Source organism: Arachis ipaensis, chromosome B8 (genome assembly GCF_059453495.1).
Source record: "Arachis ipaensis isolate K30076 ecotype BB chromosome B8, ASM5945349v1, whole genome shotgun sequence".
Lineage (NCBI taxonomy): Eukaryota > Viridiplantae > Streptophyta > Magnoliopsida > Fabales > Fabaceae > Arachis > Arachis ipaensis.
In genome coordinates, this window is record NC_142443.1 from 139,771,460 (window position 1) to 139,785,937 (window position 14,478).

The 14,478-nt window shown below is 29.4% G+C and overlaps 1 protein-coding gene across 1 annotated transcript; it reads right to left on the reverse strand.

The window, feature by feature from the left end:
• Positions 1-458: 458 nt before the first annotated feature.
• On the reverse strand, positions 459-5,349 carry LOC107611755 (amino acid permease 3-like). The gene is made up of 6 exons (XM_088497623.1): positions 5,319-5,349; positions 4,415-4,648; positions 3,658-3,751; positions 3,198-3,412; positions 2,341-2,474; positions 459-1,094 (listed from the first exon to the last, which is right to left on the reverse strand). Exons 2-6 carry the CDS (start codon positions 4,536-4,538, stop codon positions 459-461), a joined length of 1,203 nt encoding a protein of 400 aa, XP_088353749.1. The 5' UTR covers positions 4,539-4,648; positions 5,319-5,349.
• Positions 5,350-14,478: the final 9,129 nt, after the last annotated feature.

The window sequence follows — 14,478 nt, forward strand, 5'->3', positions numbered from 1 at the left end:
CCTTTTTGGTCACTGTAAAAAACCGTGACCATAGACCTCTTTAGGTCACCCCTCAAAACCGTGACCATAGACCCTTTTAGGCCACCCTTTTTAAAAAAACCGTGACCATAGGTACTCTATGGTCACCCTTTCCAAAAAAACCGTGACCGTAGCTTTTTTTTTTTGGTCACCCTAAAAAACCGTGACCATAGAGGGTCTATGGTCACGGTTTTTTACCGTGACCAAAAAAACCGTGGCCATAGACCCAAAATGTTGTAGTGCCAACACAAAACATTATACAGAGGAAGAAGATATAATTCAATTTAAGTTCTATTGTATCATTTAATTATTTCAATAGCATTAACATACATACAATGTGATAATAATAACAAAATCACTGAATGAGTAAATGAATGAATAATTAAACAAGTAATACAAAAACCAAAGGCATATATAGAGAGAGAGCTTTAATTTGAGTACTATAATTGTGAGCTGAATGGCTTGAATTTGGAAAGGTCAAGCAAGACACCAACCACTGATCCAACAAGAGCAGCAATTGTTACTAAGAGACAAAACATGCTCAAACATTGCAAACCAATCCATTTCCCACTCCATTTTTCGATCTTCATTTGTTTGATATACATCTCCACAGGAAAATAAACTGTCAAGGGCCAAAATCCTAATGCTCCAATCACTCCCAATATGTCATTAAAGAATGGAATCAACATTGATATAAAAGTTGTTACCACCACAAAAATTGATCTCCAAATTAGTCTAAAATTGTTTAGCTTGAAAGAGGGTAAAAAGGGCATTTCCACCGTGCGTTCAATTTCAAGACTTGGCCATCTTTTAGATGCTTGTTGTTCAACAAAGGCAAAGAGGGGTTGGGAATAAACTTGGTATGCTCCCACAAGGTGAATGACTATTGCTAAATTTGCAATGATAATGGGCCAAATTGGTTTATCAAATGCTGTGAGTAAATTTCCTGGTGCTGAATCTCCAAATGCACCATAACCTATGCATCCACATAGGACATAGAATATTGTTGTTGTTGCAACACTTATCTTTGAAGCAACCTTCATTGTTTTTAGTTCATTTGGAGATTTTATGGTGTCCTGTTTAGTCACACCCATATTATTATTAGTATATACTAATAAATTTATAGAGAATAATCAAAAGACATATTAAAATTTGTCCTATAAATTTAGTTAGATCGCTAGTGTTCATAAAAAAATTTGATTATACTGTTTGATTATTCTATTATAATAGATTTTATTATTATTCTATTATCTTTAGTTTGATTATTTTAATAATTAATTATTTTATTAAAAAATATATAAAATAATATATTTATAAATATATACAAATATATAATAAATAATTAAAAATATTTTTTAAAACCATAAATTTTGCATGGCAAAACTAATTCTCTTTGGTTTCAAATATTCTTCCGAAATTATTCTTGTCTTTGTAAATAAACACCACATTAATATATTTAAATATAATTTCACGTAAGATGAAAATTCAGATGCAGTTGGTTTCACATAAAGTTGATACTTAAGAGGCATTAACTTCAGGAAAGGAGCTTAGGAATATTTTTGAATTACAATGTATGTCCCTTCCCTCTACTCTAAATGGTTTTTGGAATCCCCCATCCATTGGTACTTTTAAGATTAATTGTGATGCTAGTTATGTTGGTTCGGGTGATAGTGTTGGTTTTGCTTGTGTTATTAGAGATTGTAATGGAAGCTGGCAAAGGGGGTGTTTGGGAATGATTGAGAGTAATAGTATTCTTCAAGGAGAATTGTTTGCTATTTGGAGAGGATATCTCTTAGCTTGGGATGTGGGTCAACGAGATGTTATTTGTGAGACGGATTGTGTAGAAGCATTTAATCTTGTTACTCAAGATGGTTTTGGGTTTAGTGATTCACTGGTGCTCAAAATAAGAGATATCATGCATTGGAATTGGCGTGTTGACTTTCGTTTGATTATGAGAGATGCAAACACGGTGGCAGATACTATGGCAAAGATGGCGATGAAGTTACAACTTTCGCATGTGGAGCTTCTTTCACCTTGGGAGGAGTTTAAGAGTAGTCTTAAACGGGACTGTCCCTCTATTTAAGCAGTTCCTTGTTTTGTTTGTTTTGTTTTTCTTTGTTTAATTTATTTCAGTCACAAAAAAAGTTGATACTTAAGAGCCGTTAGATGATTTGATTGAATTGACTAAATTTTCATTTAACGACTCTCAGATATCAACTTCACATGAAGTCGACTTCACCTGAAGTCGACTTCACCTGAATTTTCACGTAAAAAAAGACCTTTATTTTAAAAGCGGAGAATAAGAAATTAAAAATGATGTACCTGAATTTCAATGAGAATAGTAGAAAATGCATATGCAAAGGCAATGTTTCCAAGAGCTAGGAATATCCCCCTCACTCTATCCATCGGTGATTCTCCTTTAGCTCCTGTTATGCTACCCATTATGGTGCCATTTCCTGTTTCAAGAACCAACCATAAAAAATTATTAGACAACAATATAATTTTACTATGCTCAGCCAATTTTATTTTTTATGCTATATTATTCATAAACTATATAAACGTTCCAATTCAAGATTTATAAAATTGTAAATATATTTTTATAAAAAAGTAAAGCATCCGGTGACGAATTTAAAAAATTTTAACAGTAATATATATATATAACATAAAATAAAATAAGAGAGATAAAATAATGGGTCAACTTTAATAATATAACGGAGATAATTATAAATTATAAATAATTTTTATTTATTTTTAAAATATTTTTTAATTTTAATAAGAACACTTACTCCCATAATTATATAAGTGTATTAGTTCCTAAAAGTATCAATTTAATTTTTAAAATAATATATTTTTAATCTTTATTTATCAATTTATTATTAATATTTTTCTAATATATCATCTTTAATAATATATTAGTACGCCACGTAAAGTTGACAGATGATATAACATGTTATTCTCAGATAGTAAAATAAAAAATAATTTGGCAAACAAAATTAATACTTTTAAAATTTAAAAAATTCAAATTAATGGCATCTTTCCAAATCAAACCGTATTTTTATTTTTCTTTAAACACAGTTTTTAGTTTAATTTAAGTTTAAATACACCGTGCATTTAATATCATAAGTATATAAAAAAAATAAGGAGAAAAACTTGATGTAGGAAGAAGAGACATATATAACCTGCCATTTTGATAATTCCAAGAATGAGACCAATTATGGAATATGTGAAAGACATGACTGCAGCAAGTACTGAGAGCCATGAAATATTATGAAAATCAGGAAGTTGAGAGAAACCAAGTTGGATTATCCCAAACCCTATTAAGTAACGGTTGCCAGAAATAATGCATGGGTCTTCTCCTTCAGATGAGTATATGCATTGAATCTTTGTTATTGCCCTGCCAACCAAACCAAGTTAAATTTCATTTAAAAAATATTAATTGAAATGATTTTGAAACTACTTACAGCTTTTATATAGTAAAGATTTGATTCCAAAAGAACTCAATAGAGCTATTATGAGCAAGAGCTTCTATGACTAATTGATTTGAGTTGACATAGTAAGTTCAATTTAAATAATTCCAAATCAAAATATTCAAACAATATCAACTCAAAATGAAAAGTTAGGGTTAATAACTGAACTTACATCATGCTAAGAGCAGCCCCAATTGTATATCCTATTGTAATTCCATAAAGATTTGCGTATTGTATTATTCCACAAAAAATAGAATTTTTTCCTCCTGCAATGTTATGGCATATACAACATTTATATATATAACGCATTTCATTAACTTTTTTAATTTAAAAATAACATGAATATAAAAGGAGTGACTATATACAGAGTTTTTAAATTACTCACTCAATATACTCTAAAAAGATGAAAATATTTTTCATATAATCCACTCAAACAAGTAATAAATAATTAATAAAATAATTAATGTGAACTTCATATATAACTATTAGGATAAAATACTATTTTAGTATCTAATATCTGAATCAAGTTTTAAGAGTTCTATTTTAATCCGAAAGTTTTATACATGTTTAATATTAACTCATCGTTAAATTTGACACAAAAATTTAGTAAATTAAACGGTCAATAAAATTTAATTTTAGTACATAAGTAAAATTAATTCACTAATAATTATCATTGTAAAAATTCTTTTTTATTCTGTAACGCTACTCATTTTATTGACTATTTGTGTTAAATTTAACAATGAGATAATATTGAATTTGTTAAAAATATTATTTTTAAATAGAAATAAAATGTTTTAGATATTAGACACCAAATTAGAATTTAATACAAAAATTGAAAATCTAATAGTATTTGATCCTAACTATTATTTTAACATAAAAAATTGTTAAAGTAACTATCATGTATCTAACCTAGTTTTGTTTGTGCTTACCTAGAATGTTGTCAATGGCTTCCATGTAAGTGTAGCTCCTCTTGCCAGTGATGGGGTCTCCAGCACGATAACAATTAGCAAGAAAATATGAAGTATACAAAGTGACGAGACTGAAGAAGATCATAACAATAGGGCCACCAATCCAACCTAATTGTGCTATCGACCATGCTAACGACAAAACTCCAGATCCAATCACTGCTGTTATTATATGAGAACTTGTTGTCCATACAGTTCCTGCATAACAACATTCACATAATGGTGTGTATATATATATACGTATGAAAATATTTTATACTGATGTTTTAGTCGTTTTAACAGTTGATTTCAATTAATATATATTATATATATTTTTTATAATTAAAATCAACAATAAAAACTTTTGGAACATTTAAAAATAGTGAAAACTCAGGTGCAGTCGACTTCACGTAAAGTTGATACCTGAGAATTGTTAGATGATTTGACTAAATTTTTATCTAACGATTCTGAGGTATCAACTTTACGTAAAGTCGACTTCACCTGAGTTTTCACCTTAAAAATAGTGAAAACTCAGGTGCAGTCGACTTCACGTAAAGTTGATACCTGAGAACTGTTACATGATTTGATTGATTTGACTAAATTTTTATCTAACAATTCTGAGGTATCAACTCTATGTAAAGTCGACTTCACCTGAGTTTTCACCTTAAAAATAGTAAAAACTCAGGTGCAGTCGACTTCACGTGAAGTTGATACCTGAGAACTATTAAATAATTTGATTGATTTGACTAAATTTTCATCTAACAATTATGAGGTATCAACTTCACGTAAAGTCGACTTCACCTGAGTTTTCACCTTAAAAAATACTTAGAATTCTTCCTATACATATAAAGATTAGATTTGAAACATGAATTGCGGGATCAATGTGTACCGGTTCGTTGTGGCCGGCCGTCGTCGTCGCAGAGTTCTTTAGCAATGCCAAGGGTGGTGGAAGTGTTTTCCGAAGATTCTACTTTTTCAATCATCGTTGGATGATGATGTATAGAAATAAAGATCAAAATTGACAAGAATCTAAATTCTAAGTCTTCTGTATTGCTTTTGAACAGATGATTCGTAAATTGTAAGTATTGCACTCCTTATTTTATCTGAAATATATTAGCACTCCTTAGGTGTTTAGACTTTCAACAAAAATAAAAATATTTGATAACTTAGAAATATTGAAAAAAGTGAAAACTCAGGTGCAGTCGACTCCACGTGAAGTTGATAGTTGAGAGTCGTTTCAGTTATTAACTTCACATAAAGTCGACTGCACCTGAGTTTTTACCTATTGAAAAAACAAGTTCACATATTTATTCATCACATTTATTATTTAGCAACTGATACTAAAATTTTAAGTATATATTGGTGAATGTATAAGCATGGAAATAGAAATATGAACAATGAATCAGTATGGAACTATAGCTAAGAAGATAAAAAAAAAACCAAAATAAATGAAAAAAAAATAGAAAGAACCTTATTTTGACATATTTATTAATGAGTAAAGTATTTAAAAACTTTTCTCTTTAAATAGAAATAAAATGTTGGCTCTTAAATAAATTTTTAGTCTGTAAAAACTATTACTTTTTGGCTTTAGTGCTTATAATTTTTTTTCATTTGGCTCTTATAAAATTTAAAATTTGTCTGTATTAATCCTTGTTATTAATTCATTTTCTTTTCGGGTAGTGCTAGGGAGCCAATGGCCTAAGTGTACAATGTGTACAATGGGTTAAATATGGCCTAAGTGTACAATGGGTTAAATCTTTAGTCTATGAATAAAATGAACATCACCCGATTTTGGGGTTCACCAAGGATCAAACTCTTAACCTTTCGGATCTAGAATGCTAATACCATATCTGAAACCACTCATCCCAAAAGCGTAACCTGACAGGACAATGTAACACTAATGGTCATATCTCTAATACTTCCTAAACCTCCATTGTACACATTGTACGCTTAGATCATTGGCTCCCTATACTTTCTCTTTTCTTAAATGCTAATGAAATAAATTGAAATGTTAATGTGATAAAATGTGTCACATGAGCATTTAAACTAAAACAGATCACTTTTACATTATACTTGATCAAATTCAAAACCAAACAAATTTTTTTATAAGTATTAAAACAAAAAAAAAAAACACATTTATAATAGAATAATACGCACATAAATTAAAGTACTTGAACATAATACATTTGATCTAAGTTCACACAAATATAATACGTAACAAAAAAAAAACATTGTATAACAAATCCGCAAAAAGTCTTGAATATTAATATAGTTAAAGTCTACAAATTCACAAAGTATATATAATAACAAGAACAATAATATAGTTGTGTACCAATTCCGGAGTTCGTGTTTCTTCATTCCCAATTATTTGATCTTTGCGTGGTTATAGAAATGCAGTAATGGATTGAAATGGCAATAAATTGTAGTTTGGACACAAATGTTGTGTTTGGAACAACGCAAAACTCTTTAGGAATTTATGAATCCCTTTTAATTGATGGAAATTTCAATCAATGAAGCACGTCTTCAATCTTAGCGAAAGAAAGAAAGAAAGAAACACAGTTTCAAAGGAACATTATTAAGTGTTATTTGAAAAAATATATAAGGTGATAATCTTTTGACCAAAGTAAAACTTTATTGTAATTATTTTTTTCAGTGCAATTTCTTGTAATTAAGATGCTAGTTTTTCCTTGCTTTTAGTTTACAGTAGTAGTGGAGTTGCTGATTTTACTCCTTTCCCTTCTTTGTTCCGTTGAGTAGAATAAATTAGTGAAAATAAGTTTATCAACTTAACTATATTTTTGGTTGGCCGAGTCAAGCATTTGAAAACTGTTTTTTTCTTTCTTTAGTAAATAATTATTCTTTGAAGGAAGAGACGTCCTTAATCTGATGCAAAACAACTCTAAAACTATATACTAATTAAAATTACAATTCCGCTACGTTATCAACACCATTTCTGCCAACTTCTACCAACTCTTACTTATAATTGTATTTAATAGAAATATCTTTGTGAATATGTCTAATAAAAATATTTTTTTATGTCTATATTTAATAAAAATGTCTTTATAGATATATTTTTTGGATATATCTCTTTATATATGTGTTTAAAATATAATAATTAATTATTATCGATAATAAGTTGACAGAAAATATGTCATATACTTTTCCTTAAAATTAACATTTGTTTTCTTTAATTTGTTACATGCACAAACAACGTAAACATAAACTATATACTAATTAGAAATGTTATTACAACATTGTATTATTAAGGCTCATCACTTATTTTAGAATATACTATATAATAGAGTATATTAGGTTGCATTTGTTTACTGTCTTGTGTGAGAACAATGAAGATACATCTACGTAAAGGCATACATATATATAAATACATAGATGTATATACATAAAATACATATAATCTATATATTTATTGTTAGCATTGATAAGAAAATATAAGAGTAAATAACTATTTCGATATTCGAAAAATTTTAGTTTGGTTTTTCGGTAAGTCAGAATTTCGTAATTGATTGTGAGTTCAAAATCAACTATACAATAGGTAAAAAGTATTTATAGACATTTATTTTATTTTTCAGCCCTTTGCAATTTAAATTTCAAGCTCCTTTACATTTACAAATAAGAATTTAACAGTCGTGAAGATACTTTTACACTTGACAGCAATGATTTTTTTTTTTATAAATGGTTAAATATAAGTTCGACCTGAAAAGGATAAAAAAAAAAACAACCAATGAGTACTATACCAATTTCCTTTAGCATTGCCATCAGGAATTAGCGGTCTCCAAAGCAAAACATATAATTATATCATGAAACATCCAATTAGCAAAAGATTTTTAATCAAGACCCAGCACATATTCCTAATATATCACATTAACCCCACATGAATCACTTATTAAGTTAGTAATTTTGAAATTTTAGTGACTAAAATACCATCAAACTAAAGCTTTACTCATTAATGCATATAAGGATTTATGTGTTCAACAATAGAGAGTGTTAGTTGTATCAAACAAATTTAAATAGAAAAACAAGTTAAACATAACCTAAAATTTGAGCAGTTCTAAGAGCTAGAGCAATTAAGAAGTAGATAAAGGACAATATGACTGAAACAAGTATTGATGAGAGTCATTCCATTTTATGAAACTGTACCAAATTAAAATAAATTGAAATGAAAGAGAAAAGCTTAGTATACAAGCGATTAGGGCTTGTAACTATTACAAGTTCATTAACGCCTAATCCACTAAAACGCGCTGCAACTTCTACGTCACTTACACGCGTTATACAAAGATCTCGCGTTTGTATAACTACCAAATTTAAAAGATTTGTTTCCTTCTTTGTTTTCTTTCTTTTCAAATTTCATCGTTCTTCTTCTCGCATGTCTTCCCCTGATTTTTCGATCGTTCTTTTCCTCTCCTTTCTCATTGGTTTGTTCTTCGTCATTGACGTTAGTTTTTCTCTCTGTAACTCCAGTTTCGTTTTGACATGGTGTATTTATAGTTTTTGACATGGTGTATTCTGCAACCTCTCTGTTGTTGATGACCAATTTATTCTGAAGGTTGGAATGACCTTTACCACCCTTGAAGATGCTGGAAAATTTTACAGGAACTATACCAAGGTTGTAGGTTTTTCTACAAGAGTTCGGAGCACAAATAGAAAGGAAAACGAGATTAAGAATCAATTGATTACATGTAGCAGAGAGGGAAAATGAAATTCTCATAGCAAAGACTCATTTGATAGGAATTGGAATGATTTTCTGTTAAACTTTGGTCTTGTGGACAACAAGTGGCTTTCATGTAGTGTTGGGTTAAAATCTGCAGCAGAGGTATAAATTTAATTTTTTATCAGGTGTATTTATAGTCTGTGTTTGGGTGTATTATGCAGATCTCTATGCAGACCGTCATATATTGGTTTCAATCTATCTGATCACCACTTCATATTATAGTACCTGTAAATCAGACATTTTGAATACACCAGAGAGAGTTTAATTAATTTTGGACTTGTGGACAACAAGTGGCTTTCAGGTAGTGTTGGGTTAAAATCTGCAGCAGGGGTGTAAATTTAATTTTTTATCGGGTGTATTTATAGTCTGTGTTTGGGTGTATTATGCAGATCTCTATGCAGACCGTCATATATGGGTTCCAATCTATCTGGATCACCACTTCATATTATAGTACCTGTAAATCAGACATTTTGAATACACCAGAGAGAGTTTAATTAATTTTGGTCTTGTGGACAACAAGTGGCTTTCAGGTAGTGTTGGGTTAAAATCTGCAGCAGAGGTGTAAATTTAATTTTTTATCGGGTGTATTTATAGTCTGTGTTTGGGTGTATTATGCAGATCTCTATGCAGACCGTCATATATGGGTTCCAATCTATCTGGATCACCACTTCATATTATAGTACCTGTAAATCAGAAATTTTAAATACACCAGAGAGAGTTTAATTAATTTTGGTCTTGTGGACAACAAGTGGCTTTCAGGTAGTGTTGGGTTAAAATCTGCAGCAGAGGTGTAAATTTAATTTTTTATCGGGTGTATTTATAGTCTGTGTTTGGGTGTATTATGCAGATCTCTATGCAGACCGTCATATATGGGTTCCAATCTATCTGGATCACCACTTCATATTATAGTACCTGTAAATCAGAAATTTTGAATACACTAGAGAGAGTTTAATTAATTTTGGTCTTGTGGACAACAAGTGGCTTTCAGGTAGTGTTGGGTTAAAATCTGCAGCAGAGGTGTAAATTTAATTTTTTATCGGGTGTATTTATAGTCTGTGTTTGGGTGTATTATGCAGATCTCTATGCACACCGTCCTATATGGGTTTCAATCTATCTGATCACCACTTCATATTATAGTACCTATAAATCAGACATTTTGAATACACCAGAGAGAGTTTAATTAATTTTGGACTTGTGGACAACAAGTGACTTTCAGGTAGTGTTGGGTTAAAATCTGCAGCAGGGGTGTAAATTTAATTTTTTATCGGGTGTATTTATAGTCTGTGTTTGGGTGTATTATGCAGATCTCTATGTAGACCGTCATATATGGGTTCCAATCTATCTGGATCACCACTTCATATTATAGTACCTGTAAATCAGACATTTTGAATACACTAGAGAGAGTTTAATTAATTTTGGACTTGTGGACAACAAGTAGCTTTCAGGTAGTGTTGGGCTAAAATCTGCAGCAGAGGTGTAAATTTAATTTTTTATCGGGTGTATTTATAGTCTGTGTTTGGGTGTATTATGCAGATCTCTATGCAGACCGTCATATATGGGTTCCAATCTATCTGGATCATCACTTCATATTATAGTACCTGTAAATCAGACATTTTGAATACACCAGAGAGAGTTTAATTATGGAAAAAAAAATTTACTTATAATTGGATCAAATATATTTACACCATGTGTTCAATTTCTTAGAACAAGAAGATCAATAAAACCTAGAAGAACATAGAAGAACAGTAAAACATAGTTCTTCGATTTCGAAATCAGAAACAGAAATGTGGAAAATGTACAAGATGAGTAAAACAATAACGTACCTTGAATAATATTTTGTTGATGGTTTCTGCTATTATTCGCGACGAGTTCAAATGTCTCTTCAGTTTGGAATGTTGCTCGAAACTTGAGGATTTGTGTTATCTTTAAAGGAGAAGAGGAAGAGTGAGCCATAACGAGCGGTTTTTTCGAAGCGTAATCGTTCGAGTGACGCGCGTGAAATTGACGCTCCATTTAAAGGGAGGGAGTGCGCGTGGATTAAACCTGAGTTGGGCCAACTTGTAAGGATTGTATGCATTATTTGCTTGTATGTGTAGCGGGGCCCAAATTGAAACTCAAGAGTTGAGTTCTTTGACCCGTTAAAATGAATAAGTCGAGTCTTTATTCTAATAAAAATAAAAACTATATTAATTCGTCATTGTTTGAATGATTTTGGTTGAATTCAAATTAAATTATATGCATGTCATTGTTTAACATTAAAGATTAATTTGATTTAAAAATTTATATAAAAATAAAACTAAATATATTGTATTTATAACCAAAATATATTTATTTTAACAAAAATACGTTATGAATAAAGTAGGGGTTTAGTATATTTTGGTTTTTGAAGTTTACCAAAAATTTTAAAAAATACACTTAAGTTTTATATTTTGTTTTAAACTTGTCCTAAAAAAAATTTATTTGCATCAAATTTATTTTTAACAGTTAAATTTTTTAGAAGATTAGGACCAATATAGTAATAATTTTGAGAAAAGGAAGTATAGGGAGCCAATAGAGTATCTATACAATGTGTACAATGGGGTTTAGGGATCTTTAATTTAGTAAAATATCAGATGTTTATTATCCCTGGTATCCGGATGGTTATTCTGGATAGTATAGGTGTATTGTATTTGAGAAATTGGTAGTATTTTATCCTAGATGTCTATTTTTTAACTCATATTGAGGCAAATAAATAGCCCATTGTATACATTGCACAAATATTTCATTGGCTCCCTAGCGGGATTCGAGAAGAGAATTAAAAGTCAATGACAAAACTTTATATTAGTCCTAAATTTCTCGAAAAATTAGTTGTCAGAACAACATTTGATGCAAATAAAAAATTTTTGTGATAAAATTAAAACAAAATAAAATTTAAATTTTTTTTTAAATTTTTGACAAACTTCAAAAAAAAAAAACTTTTAAGTTTTTTTTGACAAAATCATCAACTACTAAAAGAATAAAAAAGTTTACATTAAAAAGCCTCTTTAAAATAGAATAATCAAATATTTTAAAATATCATAATCAAACTTTTTAAGAACACTAAAAATAGCGATCATAACATATATAAACTTTTATTTGTTATGATTATAAATTTTAATATAGATTAATTATGTTATTTGTGAAATTTGATTATATGTGTAAATCAAGTTTGATAGTATTATTTATTAAATTTGATTATAAACGTAAATGTAGTCAATACATATATATTTCAGAATCTATTCCTATAAACAAGTATGGGATAAGTATGATTTTGGTTTCCAACGTAGAGGTCGAAAATTTATTGTCTTCAGTTTTTTTTTTCGCTCTAAAATAATCCCCAAAGTTTCATTTTATTTTAAAATCGTCTTTTTTATCAATTTTATTTTTTTTAATTACCAAATTATTCTTCATTCAAAAAATAATAAAATAAAATAAATATAAAATAAATAAAAAAAGAAAAGAAAGGGGATAGACAGAATCGGGGGAGGAAAGAAAGGGGGGTGGGGCAGTGGCGGAGCCAGGTATAAGAAGAGGGGGGCAACGGCCCCCCCTAATTTTAATTTTTTACATGTAAATTATATGTAAATTTCAGTTTAGCCCCCCCTTAAAATTTTATTTTAGTCTTATTTTATTGTGTAAATATTTTTTGCCCCCCTCTAATATTTCATTTAGCTCCGCCCCTGGGGTGGGGGGCGAGAAGGGGGGGTAGGGGGAAGGGAGAGAGCACCACCGCACCGCCATCCTGCCGCTCCGCCGATCCCGCCACTGCTCGCTTCTTTTTCTTCCTTGCCGTCCCACCGTCTTGCCGCCCTGTATCACCGCACCACCACCATGCAATGTCTTCTTCTTCTGGATTTTTTTGTGAAATTTCTGGATTCTTTGAAAAATTTGTTGTGAAATATTATTGTTGTTGCTGAAATTTGAATTTGGAATATTATTATTGCTGAATTTGTTGATTATTATTTAAAGTTTATGTTGCTTGATTTTTCTGATGATGATGATGATGACCATGATGATAATGATGGTGATTTTTCTGGATTTTTTTATGAAATTTATGGATTCTTTGGAAAATTTTTGGTTGGTTTTGGTTGTTTTTGGAAAAAGTTATGAGGATGATGATGATGACTATGATGATACTGGTGGTGGTGGTGGTTCTGGTTAGGCGTTTCTGTTCTGGTGGTGGTGGTGGTTAATTTTGGTTGATTTTGGGTGAAGGGAGAAGGGTATTTTCGTCCGAAGGACGATTTTAAAACAAACTGAAACCTTGGAGACCATTTTGGAGTGAAAAAAGGCTGAAAACGAAATAAATTTTCAGCCTCTACGTTTGGATCAAAATCATATTTATTCCAACAGATATTGATTAGCTTTTGTATTCATGTAGTCTTTTTATGGTCAGTCCAATAATTCATTTAACGTTTTTGTTTTTCTTTTTTAATGAAAAAAAAAATTAGGTGAATAATTTAAAAAAATATATTTTTAGCTAAAAAATACTTTTTAAGTTAATTGTGTTACTTTTGTTAGAGGGTGGCTTAAATTTCGGGTTGGGTCCATAAAAAAAAGTGTCCAAGTTTATTTTGAAAAAAAAAAAACATCCGTTTAGTTCCAAAATCAATCCGCATAACTCGTTTTTTTTGTTAATCGAACTAAGTCATTTAAGTTAGTTTTTTTACGAGTATAATTTTAGAGACAAAAAATTTATATATTTAAGTCAAATAAACGAGTTGATTCAATAAATTTAGTCCATTTTAACGGTCCTAATAATTAATTTAAGAGTTAATTAACTTAATTTAATCATTATTGAATAAATTTTTAAATAATTCTAATTAATAATAAAACTTATACGATCGTATGTAAATAAATTCTCATGGCAATTTAATTATCTTATTTATTATATATTTTTTAATAAATTTTGTAATTGAGAATTATCTACCTTATGCCCCCATTTTTTAAAATATTGAATTCTTAGACTTATGTTTAAATTATACTAGTTTTAAACTCCAATTCAAATGATTAACAATAGCCTTGCCACTATTTTTCTTTGACTTGCGAGTATTAAGCAATTAATAATATTTATTATATTTTTATTTCGAACACCTAATATCTTAGAGTACTAATTGAACAAATATTGAGTATAATTTAAATATTTGTAGAATTAATAATTAGTTAATAAAAAATTTATTAACTTCTAATAAAAAATTTAAATTCTATAATTATAATAATTGAAATAAATAAAATCTTAATTAAGAAGATTGAATAAATAAAATAATAAATCTTTTTAGGTCATTCACAATTTTTTTTTTTT

Bases quoted from the DNA above. Each gene is read 5' to 3' on its own strand.
- LOC107611755 (XM_088497623.1), bottom strand. From the start codon at position 4,538: ATGATCTTCTTCAGTCTCGTCACTTTGTATACTTCATATTTTCTTGCT. The intron at 3,752-4,414 runs GTAAGCACAAAC...ATAACATTGCAG, and splicing joins AGCCATTGACAACATTCTAG to GAGGAAAAAATTCTATTTTT. The intron at 3,413-3,657 runs GTAAGTTCAGTT...TTTGGTTGGCAG, and splicing joins GGGGCTGCTCTTAGCATGAT to GGCAATAACAAAGATTCAAT.